The 20,721-nt window shown below is 37.5% G+C and overlaps 1 protein-coding gene across 11 annotated transcripts in view; it reads right to left on the reverse strand.

Moving 5' to 3' along the window:
- The window catches only part of CADPS2 (calcium dependent secretion activator 2), a 574,734-nt gene that overhangs the window by 132,102 nt on the left and 421,911 nt on the right, over nucleotides 1–20,721 (reverse strand). For all 11 annotated transcript variants that reach the window (XM_060414820.1, XM_060414821.1, XM_012177054.4 and 8 more), the window contains exons 14-16: nucleotides 13,575–13,676; nucleotides 4,903–4,966; nucleotides 1,458–1,581 (exon numbers count right to left, since the gene is read on the reverse strand). In XM_060414820.1, coding sequence (XP_060270803.1) covers nucleotides 1,458–1,581; nucleotides 4,903–4,966; nucleotides 13,575–13,676 — 290 coding nt within the window. The remainder of the gene's footprint in view (nucleotides 1–1,457; nucleotides 1,582–4,902; nucleotides 4,967–13,574; nucleotides 13,677–20,721) is intronic.

Here is a 20,721-nt window from a genome sequence, read left to right on the forward strand (position 1 = left end):
ATTAAAAATATATGGCATATTTTTTCAATATTGTTGGATAAGGTAATGGTCAAAAATATTAACTAAAATAGTAAAGACCAAAAGGATTCTCACAGTTTTTTTGTACAGGGTTCATAATATTTGGATAAAACAATCTTGTGTTTGCTTAGGTTATCCACAAGTTTTTTCTCTTTGCCAAAGTTGAAAGTTTTAGTATCTCTATTTTTATATAAATTCTTTCAATCCATGTTCACAAAACCCAGTATTCCCAAAACATGAAAATTGTTTGGATGAGTATTTAAAATGTGAAAACCAATCTGTTTCTACTTTCCCCAAATGATCTAATATTCATTGCTTTTGCTTTAACACAACATGATATCATAATTAATGATGTTAAACTGGTAACTAAGGAGGTCTCATGTTGTTACTCTTGTGATATAATATTGGTTGCTATAGTGATGGGATGGCTTTTTTGTTAATCACTCAGGAGGTTGGTTATCATGTGCTCGTTAGAAAGCCTGATCAGGTTTGGAGAGAAAAAAGGATATAACACAGCCAATTATAATCACCTATTTTACCGTCCCAGTTTTGATGAATCTATCATAATATCAACTAATTAATAAATGTATAATTCATTACGTATACTTTTATATTAGAAATTATTAAATTTTTTTCTAATGGACAATTATTTTTTATTTTTAGAGATAACTATTTAACATCATAAACTTTTTCTTCCCTAAGTTAAAGCTACATGTATTACACAAGCTAGTTTTATGATAATTAGAGAATCTGAGGTCATTTCTATTGCTTTTAATTATACCAGTCAAAAGACAGTTAGATAAGAGCTGATTGTGTGACTTTGCCACAAATTTCAATCTATGTATTTCTAAGCATCTTAAACCTTAATGAAGAAAATGAATAATTATCCTTAATGAATAAAACCTGAAGAAAGAGAAAAAATGCACAATCCTCTCAAGAGATCTAATCTTTGAAATGCATCAATATATTGTAAGCAATTAAAAGTTGCAAGGACATTCTATCAGTTTGTTTCAGCCCTCACCATAATCAACAAGTTTCCTCTTTTCTCTGAGAGACACTGCAGAAGTGAAAATGAAATTATGTAACACTACACCAAGAATGAATACACTGCCCATCCTTTAAATGTTAGACATACTCACTGTAATGCCAAAAAATACAACCCATGAAAACACGTTTTGGTTTCTTCAAAACTCAAAATAAGAACAAAGGACAACTTAAGCACGAATCCCAGGTCTTTCATTCAAGCAGAGTCCCAGGAGGCATATTAAAGCAATGAATAGGAAAAAGCTCTTCAGTTCACCAGCTGAGATTTTAATGAGACATTTCCCTTTGCCACGGCACAGGTTTGTTCAGGGAAGGAAAGGACTTCTCACAGAAAATGCAGTTAATAGGCATTGTTGGCTCTCACGGCCACTTCAGCAATTGCTCACTGCACTGACCTTCTATTTTGGCATATTCTGTGAGTCTTGTGTAATTGATCAAGGCAGCTTTCTCAAGACATTTTCTGACCACTTTTTTCACCTCTTCTGCTGGTATGGGAGTGGCAATATCTTTCATTAAAACCTAGAGAGAGAAAGAGAAAGACAGAGACTGTATAGAATATGAAAAGCAAGTACACAAATTGTCCTAAACGTTATTAGTAGGAAGGGGTCCTACGTAACCTCAGGGGAGGCAATGAGTAGGCACTTCACAACTGGGAAGGAATCTCTGAGTCTTGGCTCCTCCTGTCTAAGCCTCACGTAAGGACATCGAAAACTCCCATAGGCCAAGCTACCATTCAGGGTGACTGTCACCTTTCCTCCAGGGAAACAGAAAGCCACTAGAGCAGCTGTTTCAGATGAGGGTTACGGTCCTTGGGATGAAACTTTTGTCCTTGTACAAAGTTTACCTTGTACATCCTTGATTTAAAAGCCTTAAATATTTGGAGCAATATACATGAAAATACAAATTCCATTAAAATAAGCATTATTTACAGACTACAATAATTAAGATCTCTACTCTTAACTCGGAGAAGGCAATGGCACCCCACTCCAGTATTCTTGCCTGGAAAATTCCGTGGATGGAGGAGCCTGGTAGGCTGCAGTCCACGGGGTTGCTAAGAGTCGGATACGACTGAGCGACTTCACTTTCACTTTTCACTTTCATGCATTGGAGAAGGAAATGGCAACCCACTCCAGTGTTCTTGTCTGGAGAATCCCAGGGACGGGGAGCCTGGTGGGCTGCCGTCTATGGGGTCACACAGAGTCGGACATGACTGAAGTGACTTAGCAGCAGTAGCAGCTACTCTTACTAATTGTACTTTATTTTGATCTGCTGGGGGCCGAGCGGGGGGAGGTGGGCTTCTTTGTTTTAGTGAAATGAAAGGACTATTAAATGTCAAAACAAAAGGAAGCTTTCTGAAATTAAAAACAAAAGCAAAACAAAAACTGACTACTTTCCTAAATTATTATTATGGGTTCCTAAATTATACTTTTGGATTTTCCATTTACAAGTATTACTGTTGGCAAATGGAAAATGCAATTATATCCAGAATTCAAAATATAACTCAGTTAAGTACTTTTATAATGACTCCTTGACAGTTTTCCTTAAAACTTTCCAAGTGATAAAAAAAAAAACTGCTTACAATAAGTTTTAATTATACAATTAGTCAAACTCTATCTTCCCTATAAGTAATGTGATTTTTCTTGCTTTGCTTCCATTCAAACTACAAAAAACAGGTAGAGCAAAATCTTAACATAAAGAAGACAATACTTCTATAAGTGTTCTTACTACTCTGTCTTTCACTTTGAAAAAAATATTAAAAGAACATGAAGACGTCCATTTAATGCTTCATTATTTCATTCTATTTTGACCAGCCTCGGCACTAAGGATTTTATAATCTCAAATTCATTCAATTATTCTAGCACTGGTCATCCTTGACAACATGTTTTCATCTTGTCCGGCAAGGTTTCCTTCTGAAAACAGCAAACTTTATCACTTAAAACTTTCCTTTCCTATCAAATTAAAATTTCTTCATATTCTCATATTAAAAATCTTTAACACACTGACATATATTCGGCACTTTAACTAGAACTGCACATTAGACTCTTTGTTGCCACACACACAAAAATCCTTCTGCCTACAGTTAAAGCATTAACAGGCACTATTCTTTTCAATGTGACTACTACTAAAATTTAAGATTAATTTGACTATTAGACTTTCCCCATGGTGCCAAGCTTTCAAATAACAGTAACAGCTTTAAAATTAGAACACCTGTATCTAGGGTTAAAATCAGGCAGTATTTCATAGTATCTAGAAGTTGGACACTGTCTGAAGTGTGTGTTCAGTTCAGTTCAGTGGGGAAACTGAATCCCCTTTCCTGGAGAAGTACAGATAAAGGACTGGCAAGTGCAGAAGGGAGGCACAACATATGTTTCATGCTTCCTCCCCATGTTTATTCAGGGCATCGTAAGTATCAACAATTCACATGCAGATTTTATTTTTCTAAGATGTCAGTAAGTATAGACATGAAAATGAAGAAATAGCCCTTATCATTTCCTCAGTTCAGTAAGAGACATGATCAGTTACTATAATTGAAATAAAGGTCACTGTTCATTCTGCCACCTGTCAGTGTAGGGCATGAGGGCATCTCTGCTATTACTAACTCTTCCCTGCTGGGGGAAGGAAAGTAGCTCTGCCATGGAAACCAGCACATAGCCAGGCTGCGCTGGGTACCCAGGATGGGATGCTGTTCTAAAAACCAAAGCTGCCTTTGAAGACTTTTGTCTCATCAACAATACCTTAATGCATAGGATGAAATGAAAACTATGAAAAGTCTGAGTTACATGCAGCTTTTAATATTATAAAAATTCTAGTAAAATAATTATGACAATAATATTCACAGTGATCAAGGATAAGACAGAGATAGATAGATAACACTAATCTGTATTCCAAAGATCTCACTACAGTCATCAGTTCTACATCTCCTCTCCTAAACTCTTAAATCACTGAACACTGTCTCCCCTTTTTGCTTTTCAGAGAGGTGCGAATAAATAATGCATTCCCTGGAATTCCTTGAGCAGAAAAACCAGTAAGAACAAGTGCTCTGAAGTCAACAAATTAAGACCAGAATAATCAAATCATGAGACAGAGATGATCGGTAGATACAGTTTTTAATATGCATAAGGAATAAAACTTGTCCACATTACTCAACTGCTTGTTTCCAACTAGCATGTGAATAGTTTTATAGATAGATGAAATGATACTTCCCTTTTTCACCTAATCTACCACAAAAAAAAAAAGCAGTGGAGAATATACTTTCATTAAAAAATGATTTTTAACATGGACATAAAGCCTTATTTGCTGTTTACTTTTCATATACTTATATAATTTCATGACTTCTATCATCACCAATTTCTGTCATTTGTGAATTCAAAGTAACACATAAATTGAACTGAAATAAATTTTGAGACAAATTAAGAAATGACATGTGTGTGAATATTAAACGCCGAGAATGCTTACAGATATGAGGAATATGACAGGTAGAAGTACATTAAGGGGGGATAATACAAGACAACTGTACAGTCTGAGAAACAGATGATTATATTAAACTGAAATAAAAAATGACTATTTCCTGAAGAGGGAAAAAAGAGGTGGGAAAAACGGATATTACCAAAAGGATGCTATAAACTCAGGATGGCAGTGGTGTAGGCTTCAGAAAGGTTTTGGAGAGGAAAAGAAGGCTACAGAAGAATTTGAATGTAGTAAGAAAAAGTGAGAAACTGATGAAATGCAACAAGCCTGTAAGATATCACACTCCTAAGGAATGGGGCCGGTGGCCTTGTTCAATAACTACACAGGCATTGAGAATGCAAACAGTACTTACAAAGTAACGTTCAAACATACCCTTTCAAGTAATGAAAGTGTAGCTTTCAGCGCACCCTCAGGTCGTCCAAAGGGAAAACAGTATCTTTTAAAAAAGGAGGAACAAAAGAGTGAAACATGTAATATCCAAGAATGCTAAATAATTCCCTTTTCCATTACCTGACATTATTGGACAACAGTAAAACGTGGTTAAAAGGGCACTGAGCCATGTAGGAGATTTTTAACTGCTGAAATTTATATAGTCCCATGATTTAAATGTCTTAAAACAGTTAGGGTATAAGCTGTGATGAAAAAGATTCTCAGGTTTCGGTGATACAGGAACATCGAAAAATATGGTAATCAAAGCAGAATCCCTCAGGTCCTATAGAGGAAACTTAAAATGCATTTCCTTCTAATTTCTTGTTTAAGTTTTGCCATTCAAACTCTGTGATAAAATAAAATGATTTCCCCCACTTCCTCGTGTATTTATGTGTGATTTTAAGATGGAAACCCACACCACATATCTGACTTCTGTGGGAAGCAAGGTCCCAGCTCCCCGCCTTTCCTCATATTTGCCAGTCTCCGCTGGGGTCACTGCATCGCCCCTCCACCCCAGCCCTCCTGCCTTCTGCAGCTCTTCTGCCAGAAGTCATTTATCCAAAGTACTTCTAGTCCCATGAAATCCTCACACACACCGATAACTGGAGGGCAGGCCACGTGGATATTCTGAAATGAGGGTCGGAGCTGGGATGGTGCGTGGGCTCCTCATAAGTCAGCTGCCACATGGTAGGGGCAGGTTTACTGCTTTTTACAAGGGGTCCCTCTTGGGGTCACTTTCCACTTAGAGAGCACAGAATGTCAGCCATTTCATCCCGCAGGAGCGCCTCCCTTGTTCAGTTAGGTTCAGCAAAGCCTCCTTCCCTGATCTCTTCCACTCATCCCACCCCCACCTCAAGGTCAAGTGCTTGAGGCAGCTGGGCTATCCTGGGGCCATTTTGCTCTGACTTAGACACCTTCACACTAATAACTTGGAAAGTTTACCCATTTCCATGTCTTTTGTCATTACCCAAGGACTTAGCAGACGTATTTTCTAAGGTATAATTATCATGGGAATGATTATTTTTCACACTGTAATTTGAAGAGAGTTCCCTCCAAAGCACACATAGTTTAAGCTCAAGTTCTTTTACTGGACCCAAATTTTACACGGAAAGACTGATTCCTCACAAAGCAGTAGTTGAATTTATATTCAGATTAGGTTTTAGTTTTGTGAAACTTTCATTGGTGTCAGGTAAGTGCAAATAAGTGTCACTTAAATCTAGCCACTCACATTTCTCTTTAGAACACTGTGCATCATTTCATTTACTGTTAAAATTTTCCTTCATTTAATCTTGCCTCTCTGCACCCTCTTAACCCTCTGCCCCACCCATACATAAAAAAGAAATCACCAATTTATTTTGATAGAGTTCCCTGCCCCCTACTCCCACCCCACTGGTACTTTTCTTTAGAGTATTAGCAAATTAGGAAAGTAGCTTTAGTCATTTTGTATACCATAAACCTTAATCCATGTTTAAATAAAACACAAATTGGGTTCTTGTAGTCCCCTCCTCCTGCTTAAATCTTTTCAGCATATTTGCATAATCCACCCATTGTCTTTCCTATTGTTTATTTCCATTAACCTGTGGGTGACACATTTTATGAATGGAATGTTACTGATCCGCAGATTACATTTAGCATTTCAGGGCTCTGAGGTCCCACTGGGTATGTTCTGAATTAGCATTAGCTGCCCGTGATGTGTAAATAATTTAACACATTTACAGAGTACAAGTAATCCTGAATCAATAAAATACAGAAAATAACTATACAGAAGCTTAATTAATCCTCACAAAACAAGTTTGAAAAGAAGGGAATCATTTTGTTCTGCTTTTCAGGATAAATATTTTGGGTTTTTACCACTTTGATAGCTCTCTAATAGCTAAGCAAAGTGAAAAACACTGAATTATCAAATAAAATTCAACCGAGTTTAATACTTAGTCTGAATAAATTAAAGTCACCCTGATTTTCACTTTAGTCAATTAATTACACAGAAATATGAGCCTGCATAGATCTGCCCAATGATTAAACTATTTCTTTTCTTTGAATTTTAAATTAAAAATTTAAATACAGTATCAATTTTTATCAAAGTTACATATGCACATAGCCTAAAAGGAAACTTCTAAGGGGATTTTTATGAAAAACCTAAGTCCATTTTTGTCAGTTCCATCCCACTTTTCAAGTAATTTCTCTAGGAAAACATGTTCTAAACTTTTAGCTGATTCTTTTGGTATTTAAATGTCATATCCCTGACCTACATGATAACATTTTAAATTTTTAATTTTCCAGTTTTAGATATTATCCTACTAAGTTCCCACAATGAAAGAGAAGTACTTAACTTAAAAAAATAGACTTAGAGGTATAAGTGGCATAGAATGAACTACACGTATTTAAAAGGATTCACTTTGATAAATTTTGGCAATACGTATGCATGGCATACATGCGTGAACCCATCACGGCAACAAATGCAATATTCATATTCACGACCCCCAACGTTTCCTTCCAACACCTGGGGCCCAGGCAACTGCTCATTTACTGTCATTTAGTTTATATTTTCTGTGATTCCAAGTTAAGAGAAATCATACAGTATGAACTTTTTTAGGTCTGACTTCTCTCAGCTGTTTTGATATCCTTTCATGCTATTGCAATGCATTAACATTTCATTCCTTTTCATTTCTCAGAAGTAATCTAGTACTTTTTTTTTATCCATTCTTTGTTGATGGTCACCTGACTTGTTTCCATATTTTGGCTATAATGAAAATGCTGGTATAAATATTCATATCAAAGTCTTTCTGTGGGTATATGCCATCATTTCTCTTGGGGAAATACCTGAAAGTGGAATAGCTAGGTCATACCTTAGGTGTCTCATTTTTTAAAAATCACAAACTATTTTACAAAGTGAGTTGTATCATTTTACATCTCTGTCAGTCAGTGTGGCTTTAGGTTATAGTTCCCTAAAGAGTAATGATGTTGAACACATTTTCACCATCATGTTACATCTTCAATGAAGTATCTGTCAAAACAACTTTCTATTGGGTTGTTTTATTTCTTATTGTTTTAAGAGTTATTTATAGGGAGTTCCCTGGTGACCGAGGAGTCTAGGCCTTTACTACTGTGGCCCAGGTTCAATCCCTGGTCAGAGAACTGAAATTCTGCAAGTCATGTGGTACAGCTAAAAAAAAAGTGTTATATTGTTGATAGAAGTCTTTTGAGGAATATGTATTGTATAAATATTTTCTCCCATTCTGAGATTCCCTTACAGAGTCTTTGGAAGATCAAAAGTTCTTAATGTTGAAAAATTCAAGATAACATCTTTCCATTTATGAATCATAATTTTGGTGTTTCATTTCAGCATCTGTGCTTAGTCCAATGACACAGATTTTGTTTCCTATGTCTATCCATCTTGAATTAAATTTTGGACCAAGTATGAGGTATAGATCTAGGTTATTATTTTACATTTAATAAAAGTGTTGAATAAAGTATACTTTGCAAATTATTTATACATTTGTTGAAAATCAACTGACCATATGTATGTGAGTCTATTACTGGACTCTACACAATACTAATTATTGATTTTTGAGTACATAGTCTTGCCTTGCTTTTGATCAAAGGTGGAAAACATTCACTCTTTCTTCCTTTTCTACCATTAAATATGATGTTAGTTGTAGGTTTCCCACGATGCATTTAACAGCTTAAACATATGGCATGCGGTAACAATAATTATTTTAATACTGTTGTTCACTAATTCTATCTTCAGTGTCATTTTCACTTTTGCTTGTATTTATTCTCTTTATTGGTTGTATTTTACTATTTCTTTGTATGCTGAGAATGTTAGACTGGATGTTAGACACTGTTGCTTTACAATACTGGTGGCTGAAAACTTTTGTCTTCCTTTAAATATTCTTGAATTTTGTTCTGGAAGGCAGTTAAATTACCTGAAAATAGTTTTTTATATGAATCTTGGTTTTAAACGTCCTTAGGAAAGACCATGACTGTTTACTCTAGGGCTAATTTTTTCTCCACTACTGAGGCAAAATTGTCTGTATTCTCCCTGATGCTCATGATTTAGGCTTCTATTTTAGATACTGAAAACTGATACCAGTCCTAGCTCTGTGTAAAGAAATCCCTTATAATCATTTCACGTAATTCTTTGCCCAACTTCGAACAGTCTCTTCACAGTGATGCACAGATTACTCTCCTTAGCTGAAGACTCCAGGGGGACCCTCAGCAAACAGCTGCAGGTCTGTCTACTCTCTCCTTCAGAACTTTGAGTTGAAAACTCTGGCTGCCTTACATTTCCTGGACTCTCATCTCTGTCTTCTCAAGTCAGGGTGTCACAGGGATCTGCCCAGACTCCTCCTTCCTGGATCATAATCTAGAAACACTGACTTGGTAGTGAAAGTCTCTCAGTCGTGTTCTACTCAGTCCATGGAATTCTCCAGGCCAGAATACTAGAGTAGGTTCAGTTCAGTTGCTCAGTGGTGTCCGACTCTTTGCAACCCCATGAACCACAGCATGCCAGGCCTCCCTGTCCATCACCAACTCCTAGAGTCCACCCAAACCCATGTCCATGGAGTCAGTGATGCCATCCAGCCATCTCAAATTCTGTCATCCCCTTTTCCTCCTGCCCTCAATCTTTCCCTGCATCAGGGTCTTTTCCAATGAGTCAGCTCTTTGCATCAGGTGGCCAAAATATTGGAGTTTCAGCTTCAACATCAGTCCTTCCAATGAACACCCAGGACTGATCTCCTTTGGGATGGACTGGTTGGATCTCCTTGCAGTCCAAGGGACTCTCAAGAGTCTTCTCCAACACCACAGTTCAAAAGCATCAATTCTTCTGCGCTCAGCTTTCTTTATAGTCCAACTCTTAGGACAGGAAGGGCCAACTGTATTCCTATTTTCCTATCCTTCTCATTCTCCTACTTTTTGGAAGGTTTCATTAACTTAATTTTTCAGTAGTGTGTACGTATTGTTTGTGTCATCTGCATCAATTTATAAGAGCTCTTATTTTTCCATAAGATTCTTTTTTTAAATCTTGTTTTTGTTTTATAAATACTCTATATTCTCAAATCTCTCTGAATATATTAATAATAGATTCCCACCACCTCCTCCGCCATTTTTTCCCCCATATAGTCTGTTTTTTTTTTTCCCCAAGTTGCTGTTTTGTATTACTTGTTTGGGCTTTGAGTCCTACAGAAAATACTTTCCTCAAATATCTGAAGCTTTACCTTGGCTGTCTGATCATTTTCAAAACTTTATTATTAAATAACTGAACAGAAGCTATACACACCTAGGTGGGTATGTGTATACTGTGGTCTTTGCTGACAGGGACTAGAGCTGAGCTGTTTTGTGGGAGTCTTTATTTTTCACAGCTTTAGGTCTTTTCTCTTGGGCTAGTCAGAGTCCCAGGGGAAGACACTTATAATATGTATGGAAGGCGTAAGCCTGTTTGCCTGCCAGCGTTTTGGGTGCCAAGTGCGTGAGGTGGAAGGAGAAGGTTGTGATTCTCAGATTTCAGAATAAACATTTATTTAATCCCCACGTTTCTATATAATCCCAAACTCCAGCTGCGCCTGTTTCCTCCCCTCCTCCACCTCAGCCCAGGTACCCTCTAATTTTACCCTCTCTAGAGAAAAAACCTGCAGTGCTCTGCTAGGGAAGGGGAGGGGCAGCAGCCTAGCTGATGAGTTAGAAAAGAGATCTGGGGATCTAAGTGTGTCTTAAGCAGATTTACAGCAAATCGTCCTAGTCTTAATTTCCAGGAGGGTTTACAACTGGCAGTTCCAAATGTTTTGGCGATTGTATGACATAAATCAGATTGCTTCTTTCTTTTTCCCTGCTTCCAGTTTATGACCCAGTTTTTCCTGGGCGGCTAAATGAGATACCATTCATCTGACTTCCACATTTTAAACTTTTTTTACATTTTTCCCTCTTTCATTCTTGTCTTTGTAGGTTTCTATCTTCTGAAAAATACTGTTCTGTTGTTTTGGTTAGGTTCTGTCAGGAAGCTGAGCCAGACATGCATTTAACCTGCTGTCTTTAACCAGAAGTCCCTCATGTATGTTTAATTTAATTTGCCTTACTTTATCTGTGTCTTTGAAATTCCATTTCTGAAACACAATTGGGCCTGAATAAATTTTTTATGCAAGAGCTATTAATAGTATTCTGGTTACTTCTTTAGTGTGAGTTGATAAGTAATTTATGTTCTCTCTAAATTTTAATGTATTGATAAATGGCTAAGGAAGATCATTTGATAGAATCCTTAGGAAAATCTTCATGGATAATTTAAATATGCTTCCAAACTTGTCTATATGGAAACCTAAAATTTCCTCTGTTTTATTTTAACCTCATTCCCTCTCATCCAGTTTTCTATGGACTCAGGAAAAACAAAACTCATAAAATTTATACAAATTGTACATATATCAAAAGGGAATATAAAAGTCAGCCCAAAATATCTAGAGTAGTTTGGTTTAGCTCTTATCTTTAGTACATCAAAGAAATAAAAATGAAAAAGAATTCCAGTACATCTTTACAGACTTTACAGAAAAGTAGAGAAATAAACCATAAGAGAGAGGAAATGAATACAATAAATGATGTGGGCATTAGTCATTCTGCTGGCTCAGATGGTAAAGAATCTGCCTGCAATGCAGGAGACTTGGGTTCGATCCCTGGGTCAGGAAGATCCCCTGGAGGAGGAAATGGCAACCCACTCCGGTATGCTTGTCTTGAAAAAATCCCATGGACAGAGGAGCCTGGCAGGCTATAGTCCATGGGGTCATAAAGAGTCGGACACAACTGAGCAACTAACACTTTCACACTTCACAACTTCTACTGTGGTGGAAGGCCCCTGGTGGGCTGGTTCTGGCCAGGCTGACTCAATCATGGTGGTCCCATGGCTTGTCAGTGAGTAAGCACCTAGTGCATGGGCTTCCTCTGGCCTGAGTTGGGTTAAGGACCAGGCCTATGACCTATCTGGGGCAAATGAGATATGAGAGGTAGTTTACCAGGATCTTCTAAGGCAACTTTCCATCTTAGGAGAGAATCACAGAAAAAGAGAGCCTCTACTAGCTTCCCCTTAAACCTCCATGTATGAATGTGAGGCCAAGGAATTCCTGGTCTTGCTATCCATCTAGGGCTAAAGCTACCCCCTGAAAAAAGAGAGCCATGTGAGAAACACAAAGAAATGGAGCTCTGGCTACTAAATTCAGCCTGTGTCGAAGTTCACCTTATCTGAGAGCTGCGTGTAAGTGAACACATGCATCTATTTGTTTAGACCAATATGAGGTGATCTGTTACTTGGACATGAGAGCACTACTACAAATAACCATGGAGACTTATGTAGTTCCTGATACAGATATTTAACTGAATGATGAGCTGCATCTCAAAAATGTCAACAACAGAAAAACTATATATTTTCATTAAATGACATACACAATGAATATAATGGTGTCTATACAGCCTGAAAGATACTAATTTTGGCAGCAAATGCATAAATACCCTCTGCAAATGTGTTTGCTAATGTGAATTTATTGCCCTTTTGGACAGAATAATTCTCATAATTCTCCAAGAATTCTGTCTCATGCACAGCATTTCTAAGGACAGCACTGAATGACTGGCCCAGGCCCAATTACCATGACAAAGTAAATCCTCCCTTATTCACTTACCTTAAGTTGGAGGCACCAGCTCCAGCTGAAATCACTAATGCAGGGAAACAGATGAATAGCATATCCTATGATAATTTTTTCCTTCAGGATCATTTTAAAAAAATCACAGAGTCTAAGCGTTTCATATTACAAATAAGGAAACGGAGACTCAGAGCAGCCATACACTGTTCACATGGTTAAATCACAGTGTTTTCAAACTGTTGAGGGCAATATTAACTAAATTTATTTTTTAATAAGTTCATACAAAATGATTCCAAATTACATACCCACAACACGACAGATGTGCTATAAGATACAATACATTGACATGGCAGCATTTTATAGGATCTAATGATGAGAGTAATAGAAAAAGGCATCATTCTGCTTTTGACCGTTAAGTTCTATTAAGCCCTCTATAATCATGGAAGAAAAGGAATATTATCAAGATATTTATCTTTCATCCTGCCAATGTTTCTTAGTGTCAGTACTTCATTTTTTTGGACTGAGGAACTGTGCCAAGTGCACTGTGGTCCTTATTCTCACAGAATGTAAATAAAAGGATAACTAAGGACTTAAGAAATGTATGTCCTTACTAGGTGATGGGTGACTAGGGCATAGTACAGATGATGAACAATAAAAGACTTCAGGTTTTCCACTCTCTGTTGGAATAAATGAGAAAATCTCCTTGCGTGGTAAACATGCCCAGAGCTGACGGAACAGCTTATGCAAAGCTGAGAAGACAGTGTGAGTGGAATGGATATTGCAGGAGGTGGGTGCTACCTAATAAGTTGTGGAAATTGAAAAGGCAGGCTGAGAAGGAGACCACAGATGGAGAATGTGTATATCATACCTTGCAAACAATGGAGGGGAAGCTAACTGATAGTTCTTGAGCGGTAGTAGAACAACATAATCCACATTTGTAGGAGATTAGAAGATTGAGTGAATTAAGCAAGCAAACACTTGTACTAATGGAGTATATACCTGAAATGGCTTATCTGATTCTCTAAAAGGGAAGAGAGTCTTTCCTTTATCTCCTCAAATCTCTCTTTTTCTTCCACTGAAACGGTTCCAATTCCATCAGGCCTGAAACAAAAGTAGAATCAGTAATTTTAGTGATAGAAAATGAATATATTTTATATTTTTCTATTTCCCTGGAAAGTCAAAATCATAAAGGAAAATGCACACTGGTTCACAGTATACATAAAGCTTATGTCTACAGTGAAATTTTATTGGAGGTGTTTGCAGTCGTGTGCTGCATATTTTGACCTGGAATGAATGGAAGGCATTTATTTTCTTTTAGAGAGCCTTCAAGGCAAAGGATAACAATAAATAGTTTGCAGATCCAGAAAACAATAACTAGTCCTTGAGAATGGCAATGAAAAGTGTTTTATAGTGATACCAAACAGTTGACCAATTAAATATAATGGATGGAATTATTATAAAGAATACACTGAACATAAGATAAAATGTCTTAACTGCTTCTCTTTCAAATAAAATTTGAGCTAATGTGAAATTAGAGATTTAATTTTAATTGCTATAAGGAAAAGACATTTTGGATGTGTGTAGTGATTTATTGCTCCTTTTCTTGTTTAAATATAAATTAAATATAAACATTTGAATGAAAACACACAAAGGAAGTCTACCTATGTTTCAAGATTTTTGTGCTTAACCAAATATGCTTATGAAATAAAGGTAATGACCGAACAGAAGTATTCTTTTACTAAGAGATTAGAATTGAAAATATAAAATACACCTAATAGCATGGATTCAGACTTTATTCTGTAACAACTTAAATATCTGGTAGTATAGCACTCATCTAAAATTTTCAATATGTGAATTTAACTGTCTTTGTTAAAAAGAGAAAAAGATACAGGAGTTTTTCCATTAACTTTACATATTTATACAGTTCAACAAAATGAATCTTTCGCATTTCTTAGCACCAATCATTCTTTGTCTGATTAACATATTTTTTTAAGATTATATTTTAATTCCTGAAGACTTACCATTTGAACTTACTAATTTTTAATGTTTATGCATAGAATAGGTAGAAGTGAGGATATGAAAAAAATAGATTTTAAAAATAACTTTCCCAACAAGATTTGGATTTGCTGTTCCAACTGTTTTCTACAAAAGGATCTCTGTATATGTGTGTGTGCATTTTTGATATTTATAAACTAGTCAAGTAGGATAAAAGCAATTAATTCTAAGATTATGCCTGAATCAGACTGGCTTAAAGACCTTCTATTCATATCAGAAAAAACAGCTATCAGTAAAGTCTAAGAATTTTTTTCTAAAACAGAGTAAATAATTTATTATTTCAGAAAGTTGTATCCTGCTTGAATTTATGCTTTGAAAATATTGCATACAATTATATTTCATTCTGATCCACTGAAATGCAGTTTGAAAGTTAACTGGAAAAAAAAAAACAACTAATGGCAAAATATTGGTCTTTCAAAATTTTTAAGAAGAAAAAAGAAAGTCTGATTTTAAATTCTGGAGCAGTGAACTATGAGCTAACCCCAGTGGTTTATAATAATTTAACAATGGATTTTTTCACATGTTTACTTTGGAGTTATTACCTATCGAGCAAATAATAGCACAAAACCCAGACTATAACCCAAGAATGACTATTACCAACGATCACAGAAGTTGAACTGGAGAGTTTTATCTACGTAATTCATTAATTTGGGAATCTGGGTAGACGAAAACTGTTAACTACACGTTATTATTAATGCATAGCATAAAAACTCTTACCACCAAGTTGTAGGTGATCATTTCACTAAATACACCTATGCAAACTTGAAAAAGAGCAGAGGCCTTATCTTTTTGGTTCTAACTGACACAGCCCTTGATCTGGCTCTCTGACGGATGCCACATGATTCTATTTGAGTGAATTTTACTGTTTGTTTCAACTATCCAAGGAGACTAATCCACAGTGATAGACTGTCGCCAGGTGATATGAAGGTTCACGGGGGCACATCGCCTGCCTGACTGAATGGAGCCAGGGGTTCAGTCAGTAAGGAGTGAGAAAGTCAGGGGGGTGTCACTTGTGTCACCTCCACTGAGATACAGACGGTTATTCATACGGAAGGGCTGTCGTTCTACTGAGCTTATTACTAAATTAGGTACACATCTGACAGGTTAAATACATTTTATATTTTGGACCTGCTCTTATTCACATGTCCTTATTTTAGTGTGCATGTCAGTGAGTGAAAGTCAGTCAGTGGTGTCCAACTCTTTGCAATCCCATGAATTGTAGCCTGCCAGAATCCTCTGTCCTTGGAATTCTCCAGGCAAGAATACTGGAGTGGGTAGCCATTCTCTTCTCCAGGGGAATCTTCCCAACCCAGGGATCAAACCCAGGTCTCCCACATTGCAAGTGGATTCTTTACCATCTGAGCTACAAGTGAAGACCCAATATATCAGACTATGTATACACCAATATACCAGACTATGTACTAAATATCAGGTGTATGAAGTGGCCTTCTAAAATATTGAGGCTAAATGGCAACTTTGCTGTACTCAAGTCTCAAAGTAACAACTCCTTCTAAAATTATTCTTCCCAGGAAATGCAAATACTTCTGTGTCATTAATATCTTCTTGTCATGATCGTTATTAAAACAAACACAGTAATGATCAACGCACTGGGTACTGTGCTGTTTTATATGTATAGTAATGTTGGCTGAACACAGTAATCTTCTCTCTAGTCCCCAAGAGAGGAGGCTACTGAGGCTCAGGGAGGTTAGGTGACTTCCTTAAGGTCACAGCTTGTAAGGACAAGATCCTGGACCTGAATCTAGGTCTCTTACATTCCAAATCCAGGGCTTTTAGTGCTCATGCATTACTGTCTTTCTTCTTCTTCTTTTTTTTTTTTTTTTTGCTGCATCATGAGGCATGTGGGATCTTAGTTCCCCACCCAGGGATCAAACTTGTGCCTCCCGCAGTGGAAGCATGGAGGCTTAACCACTGGACTTCCAGGGAAGTCCTTCCTCTATGTTTAAAAAGAAAATACAGAGCAATAAAAGAAACCGCTAATAAAATATGGAAGCTATATTTGAGAAGCAACAATGGTGGAACTTCTTTTCAGTTTCAGTTCAGTTGCTCAGTCATGTCCGACTCTTTGCAACCCCGTGAACTGCAGCACGCCAGGCCTCCCTGTCCATTACTAACTCCTGGAGTTCACCCAAACCCATGTCAATTGAGTCAGTGATGCCATTTAGCCATCTCATCCTCTGTCGTCCCCTTCTCCTCCTGCCCTCAATCTTTCCCTGCATCAGGGTCTTTTCCAGTGAGTCAGCTCTTTGCATCAGGTGGCCAAAGTATTGGAGTTTCAGTCTCAGCATCAGTCCTTCCAATGAATATTCAGGACTGATTTCCTTTAGGATGGACTGGTTGGATCTCCTTGCAGTCCAAGGGACTCTCAAGAGTCTTCTCCAACACTACAGTTCAAAAGCATCGATTCTTGGGCACTCAGCTTTCTTTATAGTCCAACTCTCAAATCCATACACGACCACTGGAAAAACCATAGCCTTGTCTAGACGGACCTTTGTTGAGAAAGTAATGTCTCTGTTTTTTAATATGCTATCTAGGTTGGTCATAAATCTCCTTCCAAGGAGTAAGTGTCTTTTAATTTCATGGTTGCAGTCACCATCTGCAGTGATTTTGGAGCCCAGAAAAATAAAGTCAGCCACTGTTTCCACTGTTTCCCCATCTATTTCCCATGAAGTGATGGGACTGGATGCCATGATCTTCATTTTCTGAATGTTGAGCTTTAAGCCAACTTTTTCACTCTCCTCTTTCACCTTCTTCAAGAGGCTTTTTAGTTCTTCACTTTCTGCCATAAGGGTGGAGTCATCTGCATATGTGAGGTTATTGATATTTCTCCCAGCAATCTTGATTCCAGCCTGTGCTTCCTCCAGCCCAGAGTTTCTCATGATGTACAATGCATATAAGTTAAATAAGCAGGGTGACAATATACAGCCTTGACGTACTCCTTTTCCTATTTGGAACCAGTCTGTTGTTCCATGTCCAGTTCTAACTGTTGCTTCCTGACCTGCATATAGGTTTCTCAAGAGGCAGGTCAGGTGGTCTGTATTCCCATCTCTTTCAGAATTTTCCACAGTTTATTGTGATCCCCACAGTCAAAGGCTTTGGCACAGTCAATAAAGGAGAAATAGATGTTTTCCTGCAATTCTCTTGCTTTTTCAATGATCCATCAGACGTCACGTTTATTCACATTACACATTTTCTGTTACTTGTATAAGGCAGAGAGCTGAAATATCACTACAATTTAAAACACTTACTATCACATCAGTAATTCAGTTAAAACAGATGTTAACAAAGGAAATCCTAAAATTTGCTCTTTCATATAGCATAGGTACTCCCAGAAGCCTTGAGAGAGATTCAAACCAGTCATATTTATGAACATTTACCTAGTAGACTCAGGGTAAGGGGAGATTTAAAATACAATAGTTTTACAAGCTCAGTTTATAAATTGTCAGCTACATGTTCAAAACCTATTCAGAACTGACTACTCCGACCACTTCTGCTCCCCTTGTTGCTGTCATTCATCACAGTCTCCCCCGGGTATGACTACAGCAAACATGGTCTTTCTCTCTCAGTCTTTTCTTTATCAGAGTATTGGCTGCACACTACTGTGAGCCATTTTCAAGCAGGAGTCATACCCCTGCAGAGGTAACGCTCACTGTAAAAGCCAAAAGCCCACTCTGTTCTCTGCCTGCTCAAAGCAAGTCCCTTCACTGCAGCCATGCTGGCCTCCCTACCCCAGGTGTCAAACACAGGAAGTGCGCTGTGCCTCATGGCCTTTCATGCGAAGCTTCCACCGCCTAGGAGCCTTTCCCTAGGCACACATGTGGCTTTCTCACTTCCTTCATTCTCATCTCTAGTGACACGACTCAGGATTAACGAGGTCATCTCTAACTACCCGATGTAAGAGTGTCACCTCCCATTTCCACAGGCCTCTTTATTGTCTGCCATTATATATTAGATGACTGACGTCGTCTAACATGATATACATTTGTCTCCTCTGTGCTGTACTAACGCCCTGAACACTAGCTGGCATATGGTTAACATTCAATATATAAAGGTTAAAAATATGAATGAGTGCAATGTAGAATAGAAAATGTCAGCTATATAGGACTATAAGAATTCATGAATTAATAATATCATATATGTTATTACTTATTAGTATTAATATGGCATGCACTATTTGGAATTGTCTTCATTATATAATATAACAGTAGGTAAAGTAGGAAATTTTTGAAAAGCAAACAGTAGCAGGAATTATAGTCAAGAATTCTGGGTAAAAAGATCTCTAACAAAAGTTACTGTGCATTTATACTAAGCAGAAAATCTTTAGTGTTTACCTAAACACTATTATTAGTAAAATGAAGTGCTTTAAATCTCAAGAAGAGATTATTTTTCCTGAGATAATAAAAGTAAAAATAACATTGCCTCTTTGACATTGACAATAATGATGCTAAAATGTGGTTATTTAAAATTCTAACAAAGACCAGTTTTCTAATTCGAATGTTAACTGGGGTTTAACTTTCTGCCTAATATATTAAAGTGGTTCCAATGAGAAGGAAGGGCGTGCTCATGTACCAAGAGTGAATATATATTTTCATTTTTTCCTGAGGTCTGTAGTTATCGAAGTTACATGATTTTAATAAAAAGAGAGTGTTAGGAGAAATAAGTTTAAGATATGAATAAATTATAAAGCATAGTTCAATAGTAGCTATACTTTTTAAAATAAAAGATACTGTCAAATGACATAGAACTTCCTTCTGGTATTACATAAAAAGTGACTGAATGCCACAAGCAGTTGTGTCTATGTTAATTATTACCTGAAAGACTCTTAAAAAACAATCATATAACAGCACTTTCTGCCATTCATTCATGCTTAGTAGACTGATCTTACATCTGTCTATGGGTTACATTCTGTTTTCACAGAAGCCACTACGTGTGCACATGTGCATGCCTGTGTGTACACACGTACACACAGAATACCTTTTTTGAAGGGCAGATTCATCCAAAAAAATAGATCCTATACACATATTAAGGCCTGTAAAATTAATTTCACTCAATTCCTTCATGAACTAAGCAATGTTATATTTGTACTATCTATCAATCTGGCACATTAAGCACTTTAAAGCAAACAGAACCCTTTCTATATATGTGACATCATGTCATGATTACCAATTCCTTCCATAATGAGCACAACATAAACTCTAGGTGAGGTGGTGGTTTAGTCACTAAGTCCTGTCTGACTCTTGCGACCCCATGGACTATAGCCTGCCAGGCTCCTCTGTCCATGGGATTTCCCAGGCAAGAATACTGGAGTGAACTGCCATTTTGTTCACCAGGGGATCTTCCCAATCCAGGGATTGAACCCAGGTCTCCTGAATTTGTAAGGCCTCCTCAGACAGCCATTTTGCTTACTCCTTGGAAGAAAAGTTATGACCAACCTAGATAGCATATTGAAAAGCAGAGACATTACTTTGCCAATAAAGGTCTGTCTAGTCAAGGCTATGGTTTTTCCAGTGGTCATGTATGGATATGAGAGTTGGTCTGTGAAGAAAGCTGAGTGCCGAAGAATGGATGCTTTTGAACTGTGGTGTTGGAGAAGACTCTTGAGAGTCCCTTGGACTGCAAGGAGATCCAACCAGTCCATTCTGAAGGAGATCAGCCCTGGGATTTCTTTGGAAGGAATGATGCTAAAGCTGAAACTCCAGGACTTTGGCCACCTCATGTGAAGAGTTGACTCATTGGAAAAGACTCTGATGCTGGGAGGGGTTGGGGGCAGGAGGAGAAGGGGATGACTGAGGATGAGATGGCTGGATGGCATCACTGACTCGATGGACATGAGCCTGAGTGAACTCCGGGAGTTGGTGACGGACAGGGAGGCCTGGCGTGCTGCGATTCATGGGGTCGCAAAGAGTCGGACACGACTGAGCGACTGACCTGAACTGAACTCCTGAATTACTGCAGTCTCCTGCATCACAGGCCGATTCTTAACTGACTGAGCCAAGGTCTAAAGTGAGGCAGATGCTCTGAAAAGACGCCTGCAGAACAAGAGGGATGCACAGTATTACCCATCCATTTTCTA

The sequence above is a fragment of the Ovis aries genome, chromosome 4 (assembly GCF_016772045.2).
Source record: "Ovis aries strain OAR_USU_Benz2616 breed Rambouillet chromosome 4, ARS-UI_Ramb_v3.0, whole genome shotgun sequence".
Classification (NCBI taxonomy): Eukaryota; Metazoa; Chordata; class Mammalia; order Artiodactyla; family Bovidae; genus Ovis; species Ovis aries.